This window comes from Myxocyprinus asiaticus, chromosome 27, assembly GCF_019703515.2.
Source record: "Myxocyprinus asiaticus isolate MX2 ecotype Aquarium Trade chromosome 27, UBuf_Myxa_2, whole genome shotgun sequence".
Lineage (NCBI taxonomy): Eukaryota > Metazoa > Chordata > Actinopteri > Cypriniformes > Catostomidae > Myxocyprinus > Myxocyprinus asiaticus.
In genome coordinates, this window is record NC_059370.1 from 43,675,404 (window position 1) to 43,701,964 (window position 26,561).

Below are 26,561 nucleotides of genomic sequence, written 5' to 3' on the forward strand. Positions count from 1 at the left end.
CACTGCAAGGTCTGACGTATTTCAGATCACTCTTTCTGGAGTCAGTGGTTCTGCAAACCTCATAATTGTACACGTGCTGTAAGGTTCCTGTACCCCCTACGTCTGCGTAAAGAGGCGGATAATACGGAATAACTGGCAGATTCGCTCCAGATTTGTAATACATCCTCTCACGTCTCCATCTGTAGCATTTGACTGACAGTATGGCTATGATAGACACGATAAAGAGAAAGGAAACTACAGCCAATGCCAAGACCAGATAAAAAGTCAGGTTGTCGTTGTATTCCTTGTCGTGCGTAAAGTCAGTGAACTCCGAGAGCACTTCAGGGAAGCTGTCCGCCACCGCCACGTTCACATTGACTGTAGCTGAACGAGAGGGCTGCCCGTTGTCCTCCACTACAACAGTGAGCCTTTGTTTCACTGCATCTTTATCTGTCACTTGACGTACAGTTCTTATTTCTCCATTCTGTAAGCCCACTTCAAACAGCGCCCTGTCTGTGGCTTTCTGCAGTTTATATGAGAGCCAGGCATTCTGTCCAGAGTCCACATCAACAGCCACCACTTTAGTGACCAGATAACCCACATCTGCCGAACGAGGCACTATTTCAGCCACCACAGAAGCACCAGACTGGACCGGATACAGAACCTGAGGCGCGTTGTCATTCTGGTCCTGAATAATTATTTTCACACTCACGTTGCTGCTGAGAGGAGGGGAACCTCCGTCTTGCGCTTTTACGCGAATGTTAAATTCTTTTATTTGCTCATAATCAAAAGAACGAACAGCGAGAATCTCTCCGCTCTCTGCATTCACTGAAATATACGTCGAAGCAGAGACGCCATTCACAAGAATATCTTCCAGAAAATATGAAATACGCGCATTATTGCCAGAGTCTTTGTCATGCGCTTTAACAGATAAAACAGAAACTCCGGGTGGATTATTTTCCATCACATATGCGGTGTATGACTGACGCTGAAAAACAGGGGCGTTGTCATTGACATCAGAGATTTTCAGATTTAAGGTTTTATTAGTAGAGAAAGAGGGCGAGCCCTCATCAATAGCTGTTATTGTGATATTATAGTCAGATATTTCTTCGCGATCTAAAACCTGATCAGTAACTAAACTATAGAAATTTGCTGAGGATGATCTAATGCGAAATGGTAAGTCTGAATTTACGAAGCATTTAATTTGGCCGTTTTTACCGGAGTCTATATCTTTAATATTGAGCATCGCAATCACCGTGTCAGGGGCAGAGTCCTCTGTAATGGGACTGGAAAATGATATAACACTGATTACAGGTGCATTATCATTAACGTCAGTTAATTCAATGAGCACTTTACTATTATCAGTTAGTCCTCCCTTATCCATGGCCTCAAGGTTAAGTTCGTATTGCTTTGATTTTTCATAGTCCAACAGGCCATTCACGAAAATGTTTCCGTTGTCCGGATCAATTCTAAAAAGGTCTAAATCTTTTCCAGAGCTTTGCGAAAACGAATATGTCACCTCACCGTATGATCCTTTGTCTTTGTCTGTTGCACTCACTGTCAGCACTACTGTGCCTATCGGAGCATTTTCCACTAAAGAAACTCTGTACACTGACTGACTGAACGCGGGGGTATTGTCGTTTGCATCAATTACTGTGACGCTTATCTTAACTGTTCCGGATTTTTGAGGGTTACCTCCATCATATGCAGTCAAGGTTAATTTGAGTTCCTCTTTTTGCTCTCTGTCTAATGGAGACTGCAATACCATTTCAACGTATTTTGTACCATCAGCACGCGACAGTTCTTTTAATGAAAAATGATCAGTTGGTATCAGATTGTATCTTTGGAGCGTATTCAAACCCACATCAGGATCGTGCGCACTATCTAAGGAAAAGCGAGCACCGGGAACGGCCATCTCGCTAATCTGAAAGTTTATCTCCTTTCTAGTGAAAACAGGCGCATGGTCATTTATATCTAATATTTCTACATCGATTCTATGCAGCTCCATGGGATTTTCTAGAATGATCTGGAAATGTAATGAGCAGGGAGACACTTGGGCGCACATCTCCTCTCTATCTATCCTCTCTTTCACTACAAGAGTCCCTTTATCCACATTCAGACCGATGTACTCACGACTGTCCTCCGTAAAGATCCGCGCTCGACCAGATTTCAGCCTCTTAACATCCAAACCGAGATCCTGAACGATATTTCCCACCAGCGAGCCCTTAGTCATCTCCTCTGGGATAGAATAACGGACCTGCCCGTGCGCAACGGCCATGACAAAGACGCACAGCACGAGAGGCTGCATTAGCCATGATGCAATCCGTGTCGAAGATGCGCCTCTTTGGGCGTTAAAAGAACAAAGAACCGACATATCCCAGATCTTCTATTCCATTAAAGAAGATGAGACAAAGATCCAAAGACTCAGAAAGGACGGAAAACAGAAAATGTATCCGAAAAGCAGAACGAATATCTCGACGCGCCAGTAATAGAAAGAGACCGTCTGAAATGAAATATATATTCTGCAGACTGTGTGATGTCAGAAAGTGGAGGAGGATCTAAAAACGAGCGTTTAAAACCAGCACACACTGAACAACAGCGGCACTTAGAGTAAAAGTGAAATATTACATGAACACACACACACACACACACACACACACACACACAAATATATATATATATATATATATATATATATATATATATATATATATATATATATATATATATATATATATATATATAATTATTATTATTATTATTATTATTATTATTTTTAAAGCAATACCAAAAAAACTAAAGCAATTGCTAACAACATTTTTTGCATGCACACACACACACACACACACACACACACACACACACACACACACACACACACACACCAACAAGTGGATTGAATGGACATCAGAAAGTCGTTTTCATAACCACTGAGCCGAGCTCACCTGATCATCAAAATCTTCATTGCTCAGTTTGTCTCTCTGCGCATGCGGGAGTGTCTGTGTTCCACTGGTGTCCAGACTAATGATGCTCTCACTACAAGGTCTGACGTATTTCAGATCACTCTTTCTGGAGTCAGTGGTTCTGCAAACCTCATAATTGTACACGTGCTGTAAAGTTCCTGTGCCCCCTACGTCTGCGTAAAGAGGCGGATAATACGGAATAACTGGCAGATTCGCTCCAGATTTGTAATACATCCTCTCACGTCTCCATCTGTAGCATTTGACTGACAGTATGGCTATGATAGACACGATAAAGAGAAAGGAAACTACAGCCAATGCCAAGACCAGATAAAAAGTCAGGTTGTCGTTGTATTCCTTGTCGTGCGTAAAGTCAGTGAACTCCGAGAGCACTTCAGGGAAGCTGTCCGCCACCGCCACGTTCACATTGACTGTAGCTGAACGAGAGGGCTGCCCGTTGTCCTCCACTACAACAGTGAGCCTTTGTTTCACAGCATCTTTATCTGTCACTTGACGTACAGTTCTTATTTCTCCATTCTGTAAGCCCACTTCAAACAGCGCCCTGTCAGTGGCTTTCTGCAGTTTATATGAGAGCCAGGCATTCTGTCCAGAGTCCACATCAACAGCCACCACTTTAGTGACCAGATAACCCACATCTGCCGAACGAGGCACTATTTCAGCCACCACAGAAGCACCAGACTGGACCGGATACAGAACCTGAGGCGCGTTGTCATTCTGGTCCTGAATAATTATTTTCACACTCACGTTGCTGCTGAGAGGAGGGGAGCCTCCGTCTTGCGCTTTTACGCGGATGTTAAATTCTTTTATTTGCTCATAATCAAAAGAACGAACAGCGAGAATCTCTCCGCTCTCTGCATTCACTGAAATATACGTCGAAGCAGAGACGCCATTCACAAGAATATCTTCCAGAAAATATGAAATACGCGCATTATTGCCAGAGTCTTTGTCATGCGCTTTAACAGATAAAACAGAGACTCCGGGTGGATTATTTTCCATCACATATGCGGTGTATGACTGACGCTGAAAAACAGGGGCGTTGTCATTGACATCAGAGATTTTCAGATTTAAGGTTTTATTAGTAGAGAAAGAGGGCGAGCCCTCATCAATAGCTGTTATTGTGATATTATATTCAGATATTGCTTCTCGGTCTAACAGCTCATCAGTGATCAAACTGTAGAAATTTGAGGCTGATTGTCTAATTCGGAATGGTAAACTAGGATTAATGAAACACCTCACCTGTCCATTTTTCCCCGAATCTAAATCTTTAACATTCAGCATCGCTATTACAGTCTCGGGGGCAGAATTTTCTGGTAAAGGATTTGAAAACGATATTACATTAATCACAGGCGCATTGTCATTGACATCTGTAATTTCCACCATCACTTTAGCGGTATCTGTTAATCCACCATGATCTGTTGCCACCACATTCAGTTCATATTTCTTTGATTTTTCAAAGTCTAGAGGGCCAATAACAGTTACATCGCCATTTGTTGGATCAATGTTGAAAATATCTAAGATTCTATCGCTGCTTTGCGAAAATGAATAAGACACTTGTTTATTTGTTCCTTGATCCGCATCAGTTGCACTAACCTGTAAGACTAATGATCCTTTTGTCGCATTTTCAGCGACAGGTACTCTGTAGACAGACTGACTAAAAACAGGTGCGTTGTCGTTTGCATCCATAACAGCAACGTTTATCTTTAAGGTACCAGTTTTTTGTGGAGTTCCACCATCAAACGCTGTTAAAATCAGATTATACTCCTCCTGCTTTTCTCTGTCTAGTGGTGACTGCAAGACCATTTCCACATATTTAGTACCGTCAGTATCAGTCAACATTTTAAGGACAAAATGATCATTTGTGTTTAGTTTATACGTCTGAAGTGAATTTAGCCCCTCGTCTGCATCGTTAGCACTATCGACAGAATATCGAGCCCCAGACAAAGCAGATTCACTTATTTGAAATGTAATCTCTTTTTTCATGAAAACTGGAGCATGGTCATTGATATCTAATATTTCTACATCGATTCTATGCAGCTCCATGGGGTTTTCTAGAATGATCTGGAAATGTAGTGAGCAGGGAGACACTTGGGCACACAGCTCCTCTCTATCTATCCTCTCTTTCACTACCAGAGTCCCTTTATCCACATTCAGACCGATGTACTCACGACTGTCCTCCGTAAAGATCCGCGCTCGACCAGATTTCAGCCTCTTAACATCCAAACCGAGATCCTGAACGATATTTCCCACCAGCGAGCCCTTTGTCATCTCCTCTGGGATAGAATAACGGACCTGCCCGTGCGCAACGGCCATGACAAAGACGCACAGCACGAGAGGCTGCATTAGCCATGATGCAATCCGAGTCGAAGATGCGCCTCTTTGGGCGTTAAAAGAACAAAGAACCGACATATCCCAGATCTTCTATTCCATTAAAGAAGATGAGACAAAGATCCAAAGACTCAGAAAGCACGGAAAACAAGAAATATATCCGAAATACAGGACAGTATTGACGCTCCAGTATTTGGAAGAGACTGTCTGAAATGAACGGGAGATTCTGCAGACTGTGTGATGTCAGAAACCAACAGAAACTGTAGGAGGATCTAAAAACGAACGTCGGAAACTCGCACAAATTGAACAACAGCGGCACTTAGAGCATAAGAGGAATATTACATTGAAAAATTGTTATGATAAAAAGCAATACAAAAAACTCAAACAGCTGAGATCCAAGAAGTGTACACACTTTCCTCTGCTTCAACATAGTTTTTTTTTTTTTTTTTTTTTTTTTAATAATATAAAGAAACTGGTCAACATAAATTAGTTAAAAGCTAAGTAGAAAATATAAATGAACCATTTATGAAAAGTTATGATGGAAAAACTATACTTTAAAACTCAGCGCTTTCGAGCACACATGCACACTGCACAATGTTTTAACGGAAGAATACTAAATTAAACATCTAAGGTGGGTTTATGGATAACGTTGCAAATTACGCTAACAGGGTCATATTAAGCGTCGTAAATTATTTTAGGATGGAGAATCGCCTGTTCCCCAAACCAGCACGAAGATCACTGATTATTAAATAGAACTCCAGTGCTTCGTTAGGGGAGCTGTCCAGTCGAAGAGTGCTGAACTAAAGCTGACATTTTTGCCAATGTGACCAGGATTGAAAATACCTTAAAAATACATGTAAATAGTGCCGAAATTCTGCCAAACATGGATATTGTTTGTAATCTTGTCGAGGCGCCGAAAGTTTGTAAATATTAATGATTTTAATAAAGAAATAATGATGGCGTTTTGTAAGACGGAATTGCATATGTAATGATGCTCAACTTCATAGAGATGCATAAAAGTGACCAATAAGATAAATTAATACAATGCAATTGCATGCGATGTGAATCATTATAATTTGGCTGCTGGAAATTGAACAGATGAACACCGAACATGATTAAAATGACGGGCATCAGTATTAAACTACTCAGACCAACAGCAATGCGGAAAGACCATATAGGTTTGCACTGTGCACTTGCAGCGAAACTGCCAGTGCAACATGCAAGTTGTGACTACTTTGTAGACAGGCTACAGGACCACATTTAAACTAACGATTGGAGATAGGAGGATTGCCATTATAGTTATGCCTATCAAAGAAGGCCAACATAACGTCATACAGCAGGTATTATCTGTCATGTCGCTTGTGTAGACTGTAGAGATTGCCTATGGGTTTAAATGCGTTTTGACACGTTTTTATCCTCGGAAATAGTGTAATATGGCGTTCAAATTATCAAAGTACATTGATACAATTTATTAAATGGCACTTTGTCTCTGTTACACCATGAAAGATGTGAGAAAGAAACACATAAATTGCACGTAATGGATTTATGAGTGGTCTGAGGCTGTCGCGATGCTTGGAAAAGGATGCTTTTGGGAGACGTGCCGTAGAGATTAATAGATAAAAGTTATGGAAAATATACAGTCACCGTAATACATGAAACATCGTCATTGTTTTTTACTGTAAATATCTGCAACCACAAATGTCATTTCCCACCGAAAAAAAATTTATAACATTTTTTACAGTGCACAATAACAACAACGAGAAAGATGAGAGAGAGAGAGAGAGAGAGAAATACCTTTGACATCAAAACGTCATATTCATAAACATTGACCCGAGGCCCTAGCTCACCTGATCATCAAACACTTCATTGGTCAGTTTGTCTCTCTGCGCATGCGGGAGTGTCTGTGTTCCACTGGTGTCCAGACTAATGATGCTCTCACTGCAAGGTCTGACGTATTTCAGATCACTCTTTCTGGAGTCAGTGGTTCTGCAAACCTCATAATTGTACACGTGCTGTAAAGTCCCTGTGCCCCCTACGTCTGCGTAAAGAGGCGGATAATACGGAATAACTGGCAGATTCGCTCCAGATTTGTAACACATCCTCTCACGTCTCCATCTGTAGCATTTGACTGACAGTATGGCTATGATAGACACGATAAAGAGAAAGGAAACTACAGCCAAGGCCAAGACCAGATAAAAAGTCAGGTTGTCGTTGTATTCCTTGTCGTGCGTAAAGTCAGTGAACTCCGAGAGCACTTCAGGGAAGCTGTCCGCCACCGCCACGTTCACATTGACTGTAGCTGAACGAGAGGGCTGCCCGTTGTCCTCCACTACAACAGTGAGCCTTTGTTTCACAGCATCTTTATCTGTCACTTGACGTACAGTTCTTATTTCTCCATTCTGTAAACCCACTTCAAACAGCGCCCTGTCTGTGGCTTTCTGCAGTTTATATGAGAGCCAGGCATTCTGTCCAGAGTCCACATCAACAGCCACCACTTTAGTGACCAGATAACCCACATCTGCCGAACGAGGCACTATTTCAGCCACCACAGAAGCACCAGACTGGACCGGATACAGAACCTGAGGCGCGTTGTCATTCTGGTCCTGAATATTTATTTTCACACTCACGTTGCTGCTGAGAGGAGGGGAGCCTCCGTCCTGCGCTTTTACGCGGATGTTAAATTCTTTTATTTGCTCAAAATCAAAAGAACGAACAGCGAGAATCTCTCCGCTCTCTGCATTCACTGAAATATACGTCGAAGCAGAGACGCCATTCACAAGAATATCTTCCAGAAAATATGAAATACGCGCATTATTGCCAGAGTCTTTGTCATGCGCTTTAACAGATAAAACAGAGACTCCGGGTGGATTATTTTCCATCACATATGCGGTGTATGACTGACGCTGAAAAACAGGGGCGTTGTCATTGACATCAGAGATTTTCAGATTTAAGGTTTTATTAGTAGAAAAAGAGGGCGAGCCCTCATCAATAGCTGTTATTGTGATATTATAGTCTGAAACCATTTCGCGATCCAAAAGCTCATCAGTTACCAGACTGTAAAAATTTGGAGTGGATGACTTTATTTTAAATGGTAAAGTTTGAGGAATGTAGCACTTAACTATTCCGTTTTTACCCCAATCCAAATCTTTGACATTCAACATAGCTATAACAGTCCCAGCAGCGGAATTCTCCGGCACAGGGTTTGAAAATGAAATTATGTTTATTATAGGAGCATTGTCATTTACATCTGTCATTTCGATATGTACTTTGCTGGTATCGCTTAATCCTCCTGTGTCTGTTGCTTCGACATATAATTCATATTTTTTTGATTTCTCAAAATCTAATGGACCATTAATGGTAATATCTCCGGTATTCGAACCTATTTTGAAAAGGTCAGAAAAGCTTTCACTGCTTTCAGAAAAAGAATATGTAACATCTCCATTAGACCCCAAATCTCCATCAGTTGCACTAACCCGTAAAACAGTGGATCCTTTTGAAATATTCTCGGGAATAGAAGCTCTATAGACTGACTGACTGAAAACAGGCGCATTGTCATTTGCATCTAAAACTATAACATTTATTTTGACAGTGCCCGTTTTCTGAGGATTTCCGCCATCAAATGCAGTTAAGATCAGTTTATGTTCCGCCACAGTCTCTCTGTCCAAGGGTTTTTGTAAAATCATCTCTACGTATTTTGTATCATCGAGATTAGCAGGTATTTTAACTGTGAAATGATCAGACGGGTTTAGTTTATACGTCTGAATTGAATTTAGACCAACATCAGGATCTTTCGCACTGTCGATTGAATATCGAGCCCCAGACAAAGCAGATTCACTAATTTGAAATGTAATCTCTTTTTTCATGAAAACTGGAGCATGGTCATTGATATCTATTATTTCTACATCGATTCTATGCAGCTCCATGGGATTTTCTAGAATGATCTGGAAATGTAATGAGCAGGGAGACACTTGGGCACACAGCTCCTCTCTATCTATCCTCTCTTTCACTACCAGAGTCCCTTTATCCACATTCAGACCGATGTACTCACGACTGTCCTCCGTAAAGATCCGCGCTCGACCAGTTTTCAGCCTCTTAACATCCAAACCGAGATCCTGAACGATATTTCCCACCAGCGAGCCCTTTGTCATCTCCTCTGGGATAGAATAACGGACCTGCCCGTGCGCAACGGCCATGACAAAGACGCACAGCACGAGAGGCTGCATTAGCCATGATGCAATCCGTGTCGAAGATGCGCCTCTTTGGGCGTTAAAAGAACAAAGAACCGACATATTCCAGATCTTCTATTCCATTAAAGAAGATGAGACAAAGATCCAAAGACTCAGAAAGGACGGAAAACAGAAAATGTATCCAAAAAGCAGAACGAATATCTCGACGCGCCAGTAATAGAAAGAGACCGTCTGAAATGAAATATATATTCTGCAGACTGTGTGATGTCAGAAAGTGGAGGAGGATCTAAAAACGAGCGTTTAAAACCAGCACACACTGAACAACAGCGGCACTTAGAGTAAAAGTGAAATATTGCATGGAAATATTTAATGAGAAAAAGCAATACCAAAACATTAAAGCAAATGCGGTCAAACAAGAACACACATCTTTGTTCCCACTTTGCATGAATTAGAAGAAGAAGAAAAAAAAAAAAGAAGAAAAAAACAATGAAACAGGGTTTGAAAAGATCTCAAAAATATGGTGAAAACACATTAGTTTAAAGGTAAGTGGAAAATATAAAATAGCTATATATATATATATATATATATATATATATATATATATATATATATATATATATATATATATATATATATATATACACAGGTGCATCTCAATAAATTAGAATGTCGTGGAAAAGTTCATTTATTTCAGTAATTCAACTCAAATTGTGAAAATCATGTTTTAAATAAATACAATGCACACAGACTGAAGTAGTTTAAGTCTTTGGTTCTTTTAATTGTGATGATTTTGGCTCACATTTAACAAAAACCCACCAATTCACTATCTCAGAAAATTAGAATATGGTGACATGCCAATCAGCTAATCAACTCAAAACACCTGCAAAGATTTCCTGAGCCTTCAAAATGGTCTCTCAGTTTGGTTCACTAGGCTACACAGTCATGGGGAAGACTGCTGATCTGACAGTTGTCCAGAAGACAATCATTGACACCCTTCACAAGGAGGGTAAGCCACAAACATTCATTGCCAAAGAAGCTGGCTGTTCACAGAGTGCTGTATCCAAGCATGTTAACAGAAAGTTGAGTGGAAGGAAAAAGTGTGGAAGAAAAAGATGCACAACCAACCAAGAGAACCGCAGCCTTATGAGGATTGTCAAGCAAAATCGATTCAAGAATTTGGGTGAACTTCACAAGGAATGGACTGAGGCTGGGGTCAAGGCATCAAGAGCCACCACACACAGACATGTCAAGGAATGCACTGTTTGGCTACAGTTGTCGTATTCCTCTTGTCAAGCCACTCCTGAACCACAGACAACGTCAGAGGCGTCTTACCTGGGCTAAGGAGAAGAAGAACTGGACTGTTGCCCAGTGGTCCAAAGTCCTCTTTTCAGATGAGAGCAAGTTTTGTATTTCATTTGGAAACCAAGGTCCTAGAGTCTGGAGGAAGGGTGGAGAAGCTCATAGCCCAAGTTGCTTGAAGTCCAGTGTTAAGTTTCCACAGTCTGTGATGATTTGGGGTGCAATGTCATCTGCTGGTGTTGGTCCATTGTGTTTTTTGAAAACCAAAGTCACTGCACCCGTTTACCAGGAAATTTTGGAGCACTTCATGCTTCCTTCTGCTGACCAGCTTTTTAAAGATGCTGATTTCATTTTCCAGCAGGATTTGGCACCTGCCCACACTGCCAAAAGCACCAAAAGTTGGTTAAATGACCATGGTGTTGGTGTGCTTGACTGGCCAGCAAACTCACCAGACCTGAACCCCATAGAGAATCTATGGGGTATTGTCAAGAGGAAAATGAGAAACAAGAGACCAAAAAATGCAGATGAGCTGAAGGCCACTGTCAAAGAAACCTGGGCTTCCATACCACCTTGCAGTGCCACAAACTGATCACCTCCATGCCACGCCAAACTGAGGCAGTAATTAAAGCAAAAGGAGCCCCTACCAAGTATTGAGTACATACACAGTAAATGAACATACTTTCCAGAAGGCCAACAATTCACTAAAAATGTTTTTTTTTATTGGTTTTTTTATGATGTATTCTAATTTTTTGAGATAGTGAATTGGTGGGTTTTTGTTAAATGTGAGCCAAAATCATCACAATTAAAAGAACCAAAGACTTAAACTACTTCAGTCTGTGTGCATTGAATTTATTTAATACACGAGTTTCACAATTTGAGTTGAATTACTGAAATAAATGAACTTTTCCACGACATTCTAATTCATTGAGATGCACCTGTATATATATATATATATAAATCTGACACTAAAGACTGACACGCGCCCTGTTCCTCATTTGCGCACACATACACACTGCAGATTCTTTGTTGTTGTAATTTTAACGGATAATGCAACAGTAAAACATAGTAACTGACTGTCAGTAAACAATTACAGTATATTTAAAAATACATGTAATTTTATTTAATATATTGTTAAAGTTATAATACAGCAAAAGTTACAGCAATATACCCTCCCGTAATGCCTAAAACATCGTCACTGATTTATACTGGATATTTCTGGCAATCACAGCTGACATTTTCAACCGAAAATTCATGAATAATATTTTACAGTGCACACTAACAACACTAAAAAAATCAGAAAGAGGAAATGAGCATTCCATCAAAAAGTAATATTCATAACCTTTGACTCGAGCTCACCTGATCAAAAGAATCCTCATTGGTGAGTTTGTCTCTTTGCGCATGCGGGAGTGTCTGTGTTCCACTGGTGTCCAGACTAATGATGCTCTCACTGCAAGGTCTGACGTATTTCAGATCACTCTTTCTGGAGTCAGTGGTTCTGCAAACCTCATAATTGTACACGTGCTGTAAAGTTCCTGTGCCCCCTACGTCTGCGTAAAGAGGCGGATAATACGGAATAACTGGCAGATTCGCTCCAGATTTGTAATACATCCTCTCACGTCTCCATCTGTAGCATTTGACTGACAGTATGGCTATGATAGACACGATAAAGAGAAAGGAAACTACAGCCAAGGCCAAGACGAGATAAAAAGTCAGGTTGTCGTTGTATTCCTTGTCGTGCGTAAAGTCAGTGAACTCCGAGAGCACTTCAGGGAAGCTGTCCGCCACCGCCACGTTCACATTGACTGTAGCTGAACGAGAGGGCTGCCCGTTGTCCTCCACTACAACAGTGAGCCTTTGTTTCACAGCATCTTTATCTGTCACTTGACGTACAGTTCTTATTTCTCCATTCTGTAAGCCCACTTCAAACAGCGCCCTGTCTGTGGCTTTCTGCAGTTTATATGAGAGCCAGGCATTCTGTCCAGAGTCCACATCAACAGCCACCACTTTAGTGACCAGATAACCCACATCTGCCGAACGAGGCACTATTTCAGCCACCACAGAAGCACCAGACTGGACCGGATACAGAACCTGAGGCGCGTTGTCATTCTGGTCCTGAATAATTATTTTCACACTCACGTTGCTGCTGAGAGGCGGGTTTCCTCCGTCTTGCGCTTTTACGCGGATGTTAAATTCTTTTATTTGCTCATAATCAAAAGAACGAACAGCGAGAATCTCTCCGCTCTCTGCATTCACTGAAATATACGTCGAAGCAGAGACGCCATTCACAAGAATATCTTCCAGAAAATATGAAATACGCGCATTATTGCCAGAGTCTTTGTCATGCGCTTTAACAGATAAAACAAAGACTCCGGGTGGATTATTTTCCATCACATATGCGGTGTATGACTGACGCTGAAAAACAGGGGCGTTGTCATTGACATCAGAGATTTTCAGATTTAAGGTTTTATTAGTAGAGAAAGAGGGCGAGCCCTCATCAATAGCTGTTATTGTGATATTATATTCAGATATTGCTTCTCGGTCTAACAGCTCATCAGTGATCAAACTGTAGAAATTTGAGGCTGATTGTCTAATTCGGAATGGTAAACTAGGATTAATGAAACACCTCACCTGTCCATTTTTCCCCGAATCTAAATCTTTAACATTCAGCATCGCTATTACAGTCTCGGGGGCAGAATTTTCTGGTAAAGGATTTGAAAACGATATTACATTAATCACAGGCGCATTGTCATTGACATCTGTAATTTCCACCATCACTTTAGCGGTATCTGTTAATCCACCATGATCTGTTGCCACCACATTCAGTTCATATTTCTTTGATTTTTCAAAGTCTAGAGGACCAGTGACTATAATTTCACCAGTTGTTGGGTCAATATTGAAAATGTCTTCGATACTATCGCTGCTTTCCGAGAATGAATAAGACACTTGTTTATTTGATCCTTGATCCGCATCAGTTGCACTAACCTGTAAGACTAATGATCCTTTTGTCGCATTTTCAGCGACAGGTACTCTGTAGACAGACTGACTAAAAACAGGTGCGTTGTCGTTTGCATCCATAACAACAACGTTTATCTTTAAGGAACCAGTTTTTTGTGGGGTTCCACCATCAAACGCTGTTAAAATCAGATTATACTCCTCCTGCTTTTCTCTGTCTAGTGGTGTCTGCAAGACCATTTCCACATATTTAGTACCGTCAGTATCAGTCAACATTTTAAGGTCAAAATGGTCGTTTGGATTTAGTTTATATTTCTGAAGAGAATTTAGACCAACATCAGGATCTTTCGCACTGTCGACTGAATATCGAGCCCCAGACAAAGCAGATTCACTAATCTGAAAAGTAATTTCCTTTTTCTTGAAAACTGGAGCATGGTCATTTATATCTAATATTTCTACATCGATTCTATGCAGCTCCATGGGATTTTCTAGAATGATCTGGAAATGTAATGAGCAGGGAGACACTTGGGCACACAGCTCCTCTCTATCTATCCTCTCTTTCACTACCAGAGTCCCTTTATCCACATTCAGACCGATGTACTCACGACTGTCCTCCGTAAAGATCCGCGCTCGACCAGATTTCAGCCTCTTAACATCCAAACCGAGATCCTGAACGATATTTCCCACCAGCGAGCCCTTTGTCATCTCCTCTGGGATAGAATAACGGACCTGCCCGTGCGCAACGGCCATGACAATAATCCAAATGAAAAATATCTGTATCATCCACCACGACACCCGTGCGGTGGGACAGCTCTCCCGGACGGCAAGAGAACAAAGGAAAATCATATTCTTCACCATGCAGTCGAGTCCAAAAGATCATAAAAGAGTAAAAATACTCAGAGGAAGAAGTCGTCAAATTCTGTTCGTATATGTTAGCAGCAGTAGTCTTTAAGCGAGTAAGTGTTGTTTGACAGAGATCGTAAATGAAAGATGTTCTGCAGACTGTATATTGTCAGAATGAGGAGGAGGATCAGCAAAAGGGCGTTTAAAACCAGCACATCCTTGAACAACAGCGGCACTTAGAGCATCAGAGAAATATTACATGACCACTGAGTCACTTAAATGAGTGACGCAAAATAAAAACGAGTAATGACATCAAAGACATGAAATCTTTTGTGAAATCTGACTGAACTAGGAATTGATGCTATGAAAAATAATAATTATTATTCAGATGTATATGTATAACTTTTAACAATACTATTTGTTCCAAAAGCATATAAGTGGTGGTGGTGGCTTAGTGGTCTAAAGTACTGAACTGGTAACTGGTAAGTGCACTGTAAGTTGCTTTGGATAAAAGTGTCTGCCAAATGCATAAATGTAAATATAATAATAGTAATAATAATAATAATAATTATTATTATTATATAATAATAATATAACATAATATATGATAATTACTATTATATCATTAATATATAATTATTAATATATATTCAGAATAATAATATTATAGTATTACAAAAACAGATTAAAAAATTACACAGAAAAGCTAATTTAGGCTAATACTTTTATGAATATAAAGGCTTAAAAAGGTGAAATTAGGCATGCAAAACGGATCAGTCACCCTACCTGACCTTATAATCAGGATCCTTAAATGTCAGTGACAAGTCACTTAAAATTTCCATTGTGACGGAAGATTATAAAGGGCAAATGACTTGGTTTCAGCACCTTGGATAGCGAAACGAAAGCAACACATCTTCTTACAGAGCTGATTGCTCTTCAGGCTTAGAATTATTTGAGAACGAAAAGAAAAATGATCAGATTCTCCCCAAAATTAACCATACAAATAAACAGGTATAGATAAAGGGATATGTATATGTATACACGTATATAGATATAAGTTTTAGAGTAGAAATTATTTCCCGTGTATACTTCTCTTATCTTCTAAAACCGAAGGATGCGACTACAATGAAGAGAGACGCCGTAAAAAAACTGTACTCTTAAATAGTAAACCTCACCTGATTATCAGAGTCTTCATTGGTGAGTTTGTCTCTCTGCGCATGCGGGAGTGTCTGTGTTCCACTGGTGTCCAGACTAATGATGCTCTCACTGCAAGGTCTGACGTATTTCAGATCACTCTTTCTGGAGTCAGTGGTTCTGCAAACCTCATAATTGTACACGTGCTGTAAAGTTCCTGTGCCCCCTACGTCTGCGTAAAGAGGCGGATAATACGGAATAACTGGCAGATTTGCTCCAGATTTGTAATACATCCTCTCACGTCTCCATCTGTAGCATTTGACTGACAGTATGGCTATGATAGACACGATAAAGAGAAAGGAAACTACAGCCAAGGCCAAGACGAGATAAAAAGTCAGGTTGTCGTTGTATTCCTTGTCGTGCGTAAAGTCAGTGAACTCCGAGAGCACTTCAGGGAAGCTGTCCGCCACCGCCACGTTCACATTGACTGTAGCTGAACGAGAGGGCTGCCCGTTGTCCTCCACTACAACAGTGAGCCTTTGTTTCACAGCATCTTTATCTGTCACTTGACGTACAGTTCTTATTTCTCCATTCTGTAAGCCCACTTCAAACAGCGCCCTGTCTGTGGCTTTCTGCAGTTTATATGAGAGCCAGGCATTCTGTCCAGAGTCCACATCAACAGCCACCACTTTAGTGACCAGATAACCCACATCTGCCGAACGAGGCACTATTTCAGCCACCACAGAAGCACCAGACTGGACCGGATACAGAACCTGAGGCGCGTTGTCATTCTGGTCCTGAATATTTATTTTCACACTCACGTTGCTGCTGAGAGGAGGAGAACCTCCGTCTTGCGCTTTTACGCGGAACTGAAAATCTTTGATCTGCTCGTAATCGAAAGATCGCACTGCATGTATGACTCCACTATCAGCACTAACGGACACCAACGAGGAGACGGGCACTCCGTTAACCGACGAGTCCTCCAGTATGTAAGACACACGGGCATTCTGGTTAAAATCTGCGTCTCTGGCTCTGACTGTGAATATGGAAAGACCCGGTGTGTTGTTTTCTTGAACAGAGGCCTCATATGAGCTCTTGTCAAAGACAGGCGCGTTATCATTCACATCTGATATCTGTAAGGAGAGAGTGACGCTGCTGGAGAGAGAGGGCACGCCCTCATCAGCGCACGTCACACTGATGTTATACTCAGACTCTCTCTCCCGATCTAAATCGCCGTCGGTTACAAGGCTGTAAAACCCATCCGATGAAGAATGGATTATAAAAGGAATGTTTTCATTTAATTCACATTTTACTGCGCCATTTTCATTTGTATCGGCGTCCTGTATGTTCATCATTGCAAGAACTGTCCCTGGCGGGGCATTTTCAGAAATCTGATTTGATTGGGATATTATACTGATCACTGGCTTGTTATCATTCGAATCTGTGACGTCAACAATTACTTTACAAGAATCAGTATGCCCTCCTTGATCACTTGCTTGAATTGCTATCTGATAATGTTTGTTTTTCTCGTAGTCAACATTTCCAATTAAGCGGAGCACGCCATCATGTTGGCCAATGTCAAATAGGCTTGCGTACGCTGCTGAGGATAAAGAATATGTTATGACTCCATTAGAACCATGATCTGCATCAGACGCGCTGACTGTAGTCAGCACGGTGCCCTTGGCTGAATTCTCGGCTATACTTGCTTTGTAGACTGACTGACTGCAAACGGGCGCGTTATCATTTGCATCTAAAACTGTGATGTGTATCAGCATTGTGCCTGACATTTGCACCTCCCCGCCATCGAATGCTGTTAATAATAAAGAGATATGATCTTGCTTTTCACGATCAAGCGGTTTTTGTAAAATCATTTCTACTGTCTTACTACCATCAGGAGAACTGTGAGTTTTAACAATAAAATTGTCACTTGGTTTCAGCGTGTACCTTTGAAGACCATTTAAACCCACATCGGTGTCAACCGCAGTCTCCAAGTCGAATTTAGCTCCAGTTTGAGCCAGTTCGCTAATTTCAAATTTCATCTCATTGAGGCTGAAAATTGGGGCGTTATCATTAATGTCTTGTATCTCAACTGTTACTCTGTAAAGTTGCATTGGATTTTCCAGAATAATCTGTAGATGTAGTGCGCAAGGCGTTGTCTGTCCGCATAGCGCCTCTCGGTCTATTCTCTCTTTGATAAGGAGGACTCCTCTTTCTTTATTCAGCTCGATGTATTCAGCGCTGTCTCCTGTATAAATACGGGCTTTACCTGATTTCAGTCTCTTTAAATCTAAACCCAAATCCTGCGCTATGTTACCGACTAAAGAGCCTTTCGCCATTTCCTCAGGAATGGAGTAACTGACCTGCCCGAGAGCTGAACTGAGAGAGAGAAACCAAATAAACAGCAGTACTTGCCGCGCCATTGTTCTGTCCGACATTTTCCAGAAGACCACAACACGAAGATTAATGTTGAATCCTACTAAATAAATCCAGATAACTTGCAGGCAATCGTGTATATACTGTATATATCCAAAGAAAGAAGTAGTACAACAAAGACCAGTATTTTCACAAAATAAAAATGAGCCTCTCCGTGATTTGCGTTATCTCTCCTCCTCTTCAGACTGTGTGCTCAGCTTCCGTCTCTCTCTCTAATAATATGGAGATGATGGGGGTGGAACTGCTGCAAATCTGCTCTCTAAACTGTCACACACTGACCAACAGCGGCACTCTGAGTCCATTTGTATGTACTACAGAAATATCCTAAATAGATTCGCTTTTATCTCAGAATGGGACGCATTTTAGATGCACATCCATTTTATAAGGAATAAAATACAGCACTCGCGGATGACACTCACAATTAAAAATGTCTAGCAATGAGAAGTTACTGTAGGAGTTCCAGTAAATACCAACTAATTAAAGATAAAATGAACTGAAGGAGATATGACGTTATTTCAAACTTGCGGATTGTCTGAGCGTAATGGCTGAGAAAAGTCTGAAAAAAATATTAACATGTAAAATATCGGAATGTGGTCTATTATTATTTTTTGTTAATATAAACGAGCTGAGAGACTGAAATGACATACGATCTCAAATAGATGCTACATCGAACGGAGGTAAGAAAGAGTAGACAGAAGAATGCTTGACAGCATTTCAGGACCATGGTCAGGTACTAGGACACAATTGCACTTTAACAGCTTTCTTCACAAGGACAGATGAAATAACCACACGTAGGTTCAGAAATGATTAGCAAATCGAACTGTAGGTAGCACAAAATATAAACAGTGTTTAAAGTTGATAACGCCACATGATATAAAAATAGCGAGACTTCTGATGATCCTAAATGGTATAAAGTGGCATAATAGACCATTTTCATAGCCGCCAAAAATGGCTGTTTATAATCCAAACTTTTATCTAAAAACTAAAACTAATAATAAATCAAATAGGAAGCAGGCTACACATAAATACTAATATCTGTGGAAAACTTCCCTCAATTTTTAATTTGGCAATGGCATGTAAACACTAAAGCTTAACCGAAAGTAAAGTAAATAATAAAAAGCAAAAAAAATGTCAGGAAAATAAACGGCTGGAAAATACGGCCACTAAACAACAACAACAACAACAACAAAACATTGTAGACAAAATTCAGTCGTTCTCTCATCCGAAACTCAGGCAATAATGTCAACATGAAAACAAATGCCTAATTATGAGAAGTAATTTGCGAAATGTATGAATGACTCCAGGTAATCTACTGATGTCTACTGTTGCTGAAATTAAATGCCAATAAAACAAAGGTCTGTTCCAGTATTGGTATAATTAGCCTAATTTTCCAAAATTTAGGAAGAGACTTATTTTGAAACCTTTATCAGAAAACGTGTCGAGATTGCTTCCAAATGCAGCCAGCACTTTTTAAAAAATGTGGGGTTTTAAGATGCTAAAAAAAAATCATAATATATATATATATATATATATATATATATATATATATATATATATATATATATATATATATATATATATATATATTAAAACCTCACCTGATCATCAAAATCTTCATTGGTCAGTTTGTCTCTCTGCGCATGCGGGAGTGTCTGTGTTCCATTGGTGTCCAGACTAATGATGCTCTCACTGCAAGGTCTGACGTATTTCAGATCACTCTTTCTGGAGTCAGTGGTTCTGCAAACCTCATAATTGTACACGTGCTGTAAAGTTCCTGTGCCCCCTACGTCTGCGTAAAGAGGCGGATAATACGGAATAACTGGCAGATTCGCTCCAGATTTGTAATACATCCTCTCACGTCTCCATCTGTAGCATTTGACTGACAGTATGGCTATGATAGACACGATAAAGAGAAAGGAAACTACAGCCAAGGCCAAGACCAGATAAAAAGTCAGGTTGTCGTTGTATTCCTTGTCGTGCGTAAAGTCAGTGAACTCCGAGAGCACTTCAGGGAAGCTGTCCGCCACCGCCACGTTCACACTGACTGTAGCTGAACGAGAGGGCTGCCCGTTGTCCTCCACTACAACAGTGAGCCTTTGTTTCACAGCATCTTTATCTGTCACTTGACGTACAGTTCTTATTTCTCCATTCTGTAAGCCCACTTCAAACAGCGCCCTGTCTGTGGCTTTCTGCAGTTTATATGAGAGCCAGGCATTCTGTCCAGAGTCCACATCAACAGCCACCACTTTAGTGACCAGATAACCCACATCTGCCGAACGAGGCACTATTTCAGCCACCACAGAAGCACCAGACTGGACCGGATACAGAACCTGAGGCGCGTTGTCATTCTGGTCCTGTATAATTATTTTCACACTCACGTTGCTGCTGAGTGGAGGGGAACCTCCGTCCTGCGCTTTTACGCGGAACTGAAAATCTTTGATCTGCTCGTAATCGAAAGATCGCACTGCATGTATGACTCCACTATCAGCACTAACGGACACCAACGAGGAGACGGGCACTCCGTTAACCGAGGAGTCCTCCAGTATGTAAGACACACGGGCATTCTGGTTAAAATCTGCGTCTCTGGCTCTGACTGTGAATATGGAAAGACCCGGTGTGTTGTTTTCTTGAACAGAGGCCTCATATGAGCTCTTGTCAAAGACAGGCGCGTTATCATTCACATCTGATATCTGTAAGGAGAGAGTGACGCTGCTGGAGAGAGAGGGCACGCCCTCATCAGCGCACGTCACACTGATGTTATACTCAGACTCTCTCTCCCGATCTAAATCGCTGTCTGTCACTAGACTGTAAAACCCATCGGGTGAGGACTGAATGACGAAAGGCACATTTTCATTCAAATGACAATTAACTTTACCGCTTTCATTCGAGTCTGCGTCTTGAATGTTTAACATTGCTAGCACAGTGCCAGATTTCGAATCTTCAGATAAATGACTGGATTTTGAAATAATATTAATAGCGGGACTGTTGTCGTTTACATCAATAACGTCAACAATGACCTTACACGAATCCGTTTGACCGCCATCATCTCGTGCATGAACATCGATTTGGTAATACTTTCTTATTTCATAATCTATGCCCCCAATAAGCTTGACAACACCAACATCATGATCTATTTCAAAAATCTCAGCCACTTTGTCAGCCGTACCTGAAAGAGAAAAAGATATTCTTCCATTTGAACCCTGGTCAGCATCGGATGCACTAACTGTTGTTATAACAGTGCCTTTCGGCGAATTTTCAGCTACGCTACTTTTGTACACGGACTGTGAACACACAGGGGCGTTATCATTAGCATCTAAAATTGTAATATGTATCTGCATTGTCCCAGACATCTGGGGTTCACCTCCGTCAAAGGCTGTTAACAGTAAAGAGATATGCTCTTGTTTTTCACGGTCTAAGGGTTTTTGAAGAACCATTTCGACAGCTTTATTTCCATCAGGGAGATTCTGAAATTTTAAAATAAAATTATCTGTAGGCTGGAGGGAGTAACTCTGAAGACCATTTCGACCGACGTCATGATCAATAGCCCTCTCCAGCAGAAATCTGGCTCCTGTAGAAGAAATTTCGTTTATTTCAAATCTCATGTCATTCTTACTAAACATCGGCGCGTTATCATTTATGTCCGTGACTTCAACTGTAATGCGATACAACTGCATTGGGTTCTCCAGAATAATCTGTAGATGTAGTGCGCAAGGTGTTGTCTGTCCGCATAGCGCCTCTCGGTCTATTCTCTCTTTGATAAGGAGGACTCCTCTTTCTTTATTCAGCTCGATGTATTCAGCGCTGTCTCCTGTATAAATACGGGCTTTACCCGATTTCAGTCTCTTTAAATCTAAACCCAAATCCTGCGCTATGTTACCGACTAAAGAGCCTTTCGCCATTTCCTCAGGAATGGAGTAACTGACCTGCCCGAGAGCTGAACTGAGAGAGAAAAACCAAATAAACAGCAGTACTTGCCGCGCCATTGTTCTGTCCGACATTTTCCAGAAGACCACAACACGAAGATTAAGGTTGAATCCAACTAAATAAATCCAGAAAACCTGCAGGAAATCATGTACTTCTCCAAAGCAAGAAAAACTAAAACAACAGACTGCAACTCCAGGGAAAATACATTTAAATTCGCTCTCTCCGTGATTTGCGTTATCTCTCCTCCTCTTCAGACTGTGTGCTCAGCTTCCGTCTCTCTCTCTAATAATATGGAGATGATGGGGGTGGAACTGCTGCAAATCTGCTCTCTAAACTGTCACACACTGACCAACAGCGGCACTTTGAGTCCATTCTCATGAACTACAGAATAAGCTACACTCATAGCTTTTCTGTAATTATAAATACTTTAAAAGGTCAAAATAGGCAGAAGTACAACAACTGCATATATATATATATATATATATATATATATATAAACCTTACATCATTTGTTTTTAAAAAACGATTGCATAAAGTTAGGCAAAAATAAAATACAAAAATAAAGAAAAGAACATATAGAAAGGGAATTCTAGCCCCTTAAAAACATGCATACACAGGACATGCAACCGTTATACGTGCAAAGATAAAACACCACCATAACGAGCAAGGAATATATTCGAATAAGAATAAGTTCATAATACTAATATCAGAGTGAATGTCTAAATTTAAACAACACGAAAATACATGAAGAAGAACTAAAAAATAGCCTGCGCTTGACAGTCAAATGAGGATCTGAAAATATGCGACCGAGGGCATTTCAGCACCATGGCCAGAGAACAAAAGACAAGCGCAGAAAACAAAAGCCTACATTTGTGCATGAGTACGAAAAGTACAGAAAAACATATATAAATTGTATACTTTATGATTATCCGAGATGTTAATCTTTTCAATCACATGGCAAGAATCCAAATGTCAAATTGCAGCGATTCCCGCTCAAAATTCAGATGTTTTAATCACGTCAGAATGTGGTTGTTGTGCTGAATATATTTATTTATTTTGTATATTATTTATATCACAAGAGATAGGCAGTATAGAATATGCGAAACCATATAGGCCAACTTTACTTGCATTTATTGTTAGCATAATTTAATCTTTGCTTTTCATAGAAATATCTTAACTTCTTAATCATCAGATATAATAGTTTGTGTTTCTACATTTATGGTTATGAAAAGTTGAACACTGTAATTGCCATAAAGAGTGAGACAAACATTAATTTTATAGCTAAATAATAATTTATGTTTATGATTATAATTACTACTAATAATTATTTACTGGTTTAAATATATTTTATTAAAAACAGACCTTTATAGACTAATTATAATACCAATAATCAAGATTTATGGGCAGCCTCACACTAAAAACACTAATTAAACATATATATATATATATTCATAAAAAAACCTGAACATAAATAAACGCATGCACAGCTGCACTAAACACAGAAACAGCAATCCTCACCTGATCATCAAAATCTTCATTGGTCAGTTTGTCTCTCTGCGCATGCGGGAGTGTCTGTGTTCCACTGGTGTCCAGACTAATGATGCTCTCACTGCAAGGTCTGACGTATTTCAGATCACTCTTTCTGGAGTCAGTGGTTCTGCAAACCTCGTAATTGTACACGTGCTGTAAAGTTCCTGTGCCCCCTACGTCTGCGTAAAGAGGCGGATAATATGGAATAACTGGCAGATTCGCTCCAGATTTGTAATACATCCTCTCACGTCTCCATCTGTAGCATTTGACTGACAGTATGGCTATGATAGACACGATAAAGAGAAAAGAAACTACAGCCAATGCCAAGACGAGATAAAAAGTCAGGTTGTCGTTGTATTCCTTGTCGTGCGTAAAGTCAGTGAACTCCGAGAGCACTTCAGGGAAGCTGTCCGCCACCGCCACGTTCACATTGACTGTAGCTGAACGAGAGGGCTGCCCGTTGTCCTCCACTACAACAGTGAGCCTTTGTTTCACAGCATCTTTATCTGTCACTTGGCGTACAGTTCTTATTTCTCCATTCTGTAAGCCCACTTCAAACAGCGCCCTGTCTGTGGCTTTCTGCAGTTTATATGAGAGCCAGGCATTCTGTCCAGAGTCCACATCAACAGCCACCACTTTAGTGACCAGATAACCCACATCTGCCGAACGAGGCACTATTTCAGCCACCACAGAAGCACCAGACTGGACCGGATACAGAACCTGAGGCGCGTTGTCATTCTGGTCCTGAATATTTATTTTCACACTCACGTTGCTGCTGAGAGGAGGGGAACCTCCGTCTTGCGCTTTTACGCGGAACTGAAAATCTTTGATTTGCTCGTAATCGAAAGATCGCACTGCATGTATGACTCCACTATCAGCACTAACGGACACCAACGAGGAGACGGGCACTCCGTTAACCGACGAGTCCTCCAGTATGTAAGACACACGGGCATTCTGGTTAAAATCTGCGTCTCTGGCTCTGACTGTGAATATGGAAAGACCCGGTGTGTTGTTTTCTTGAACAGAGGCCTCATATGAGCTCTTGTCAAAGACAGGCGCGTTATCATTCACATCTGATATCTGTAAGGAGAGAGTGACGCTGCTGGAGAGAGAGGGCACGCCCTCATCAGCACACGTCACACTGATGTTATACTCAGACTCTCTCTCACGGTCTAAATCACCATCTGTCACAATACTATAAAATCCATTAGAAGTTGATTTGATTGTAAAAGGAATATTTTCTTTTACACTGCACTGAACCTGTCCATTACTTTCTGAATCCGGATCATTAACACTGATTATGGCAATCACAGTACTCTGTGACGAATCCTCTGGTATTGTTAAAGATGTTGACATCACTGTGATGACGGGTGCGTTGTCATTTACATCAATTACGTCAACTATTATTTTGCTAGAGTCAGACAGTCCTCCGTTGTCAACTGCTTCTATATCAATTTGGTAATGCTTAGATGTTTCATAGTCGATTTTTCCAACTAATATCACCAATCCATTTTCATCTATTTGGAAAATATCAGATAACCCGTCACTGTTTGCAATTAAATAACTCACCTCTCCATTCGTCCCTTTATCTGAATCAAAAGCGCTTACAGTGGTAACTGGCGTGCCTCTCTGTGAGTTCTCGGTAATAATTGTTCTATAAATAGGCTTAGTAAAAACTGGAGCATTATCGTTGGCATCAAGCACCGTAATATGTATTTGAACAGTCCCTGATTTAGGAGGATCTCCACCGTCCATTGCTGTTAATACCAGAGAAATGTCCTCCCGTTGTTCTCGGTCTAAAGGCTTTTGTAGAATCATTTCAACCTTTTTACTCCCATCGCTTTGACCATGAAGTTTTAAATTAAAATGATCGGTAGGTTGCAGAGAATAACTCTGTAAATCATTTGCGCCAATATCTGCGTCTATCGCTTTCTCCAGCATAAATTTGGACCCTATAACAGCTGATTCGCTTATCTCAAATCGTCTTTCATCCCGCTTAAAATTAGGTGAATTATCATTTATGTCTGTAATTTCAACAGTTACTCTAAACAGTTCCATGGGATTGTCGAGTATAATCTGTAGATGTAGTGCGCAAGGCGTTGTCTGTCCGCATAGCGCCTCTCGGTCTATTCTCTCTTTGATAAGGAGGACTCCTCTTTCTTTATTCAGCTCGATGTATTCAGCGCTGTCTCCTGTATAAATACGGGCTTTACCCGATTTCAGTCTCTTTAAATCTAAACCCAAATCCTGCGCTATGTTACCGACTAAAGAGCCTTTCGCCATTTCCTCAGGAATGGAGTAACTGACCTGCCCGAGAGCTGAACTGAGAGAGAGAAACCAAATAAACAGCAGTACTTGCCGCGCCATTGTTCTGTCCGACATTTGCTCAAGACCTCGAAAACAAAGCCACGGTGTATCAAAATCAATGATTTCCTCAGGTCCAAAATAAAAAGAGTCCACGATTAATGGAGAAATTCAAACATGGGCAAAAAGGCTGACCTTTTATCAGTACGACGGTGTCCTCTGCTTTACGTCCTGTGTTTGTGCGTTATGCACACGGTTCCGTCTCTTTCTTCTTAATAAGTGCAGTTGGAGAGGGCGGTATTGTTGGAATCATGAGCTCTTCAACGCATTTAGCAGACAAACAGCGGCACTCTGAGACCATTCTTAGTTACTACATGAAAGTATGAGCCCTATATAGAAGGTACATATAGAACAGTACGGAGCTCAAAAGAAGTATGCAGTAAAAGAGAAGAATACCACAAGAAACACAAAACTATGACTGCATTTGTTAACATAATAAAAACGAGGGAAAAGTAGAAAACATAAATCATAAAGAAATCTGTTTCTAGTAACCTCCAAGTGTTTGTTCGAGGATGTGATTAGTTAATCTTATGTTTAATCAAAAAGCCAAAATTATCTATTTTCACAAACAAACAAGGCAAGTGTAACAATATAATACGATTATACATAG

General features: G+C 40.5%; 1 protein-coding gene and 1 long non-coding RNA gene across 2 annotated transcripts; one reads left to right on the top strand and one right to left on the bottom strand.

Moving 5' to 3' along the window:
* The first annotated feature begins 15,773 nt into the window (after window positions 1-15,773).
* LOC127418130 (uncharacterized) lies at window positions 15,774-24,078 on the top strand. The gene is made up of 3 exons (XR_007893369.1): window positions 15,774-15,839; window positions 19,830-20,088; window positions 23,933-24,078. It is a non-coding gene; the product is annotated as an uncharacterized LOC127418130 (long non-coding RNA).
* On the bottom strand, window positions 24,079-25,954 carry LOC127417851 (protocadherin beta-16-like). Its single transcript, XM_051658086.1, has 2 exons — window positions 24,140-25,954; window positions 24,079-24,093 (listed from the first exon to the last, which is right to left on the bottom strand). The coding sequence occupies exons 1-2, from the start codon at window positions 25,952-25,954 to the stop codon at window positions 24,079-24,081; spliced, it is 1,830 nt and encodes a 609-aa protein (XP_051514046.1).
* Between the last annotated feature and the right edge of the window lie 607 nt (window positions 25,955-26,561).

Excerpts from the sequence above, each read along its gene's own strand:
- LOC127417851 (XM_051658086.1), bottom strand. The coding sequence starts at position 25,954 with ATGGCGCGGCAAGTACTGCTGTTTATTTGGTTTCTCTCTCTCAGTTCA.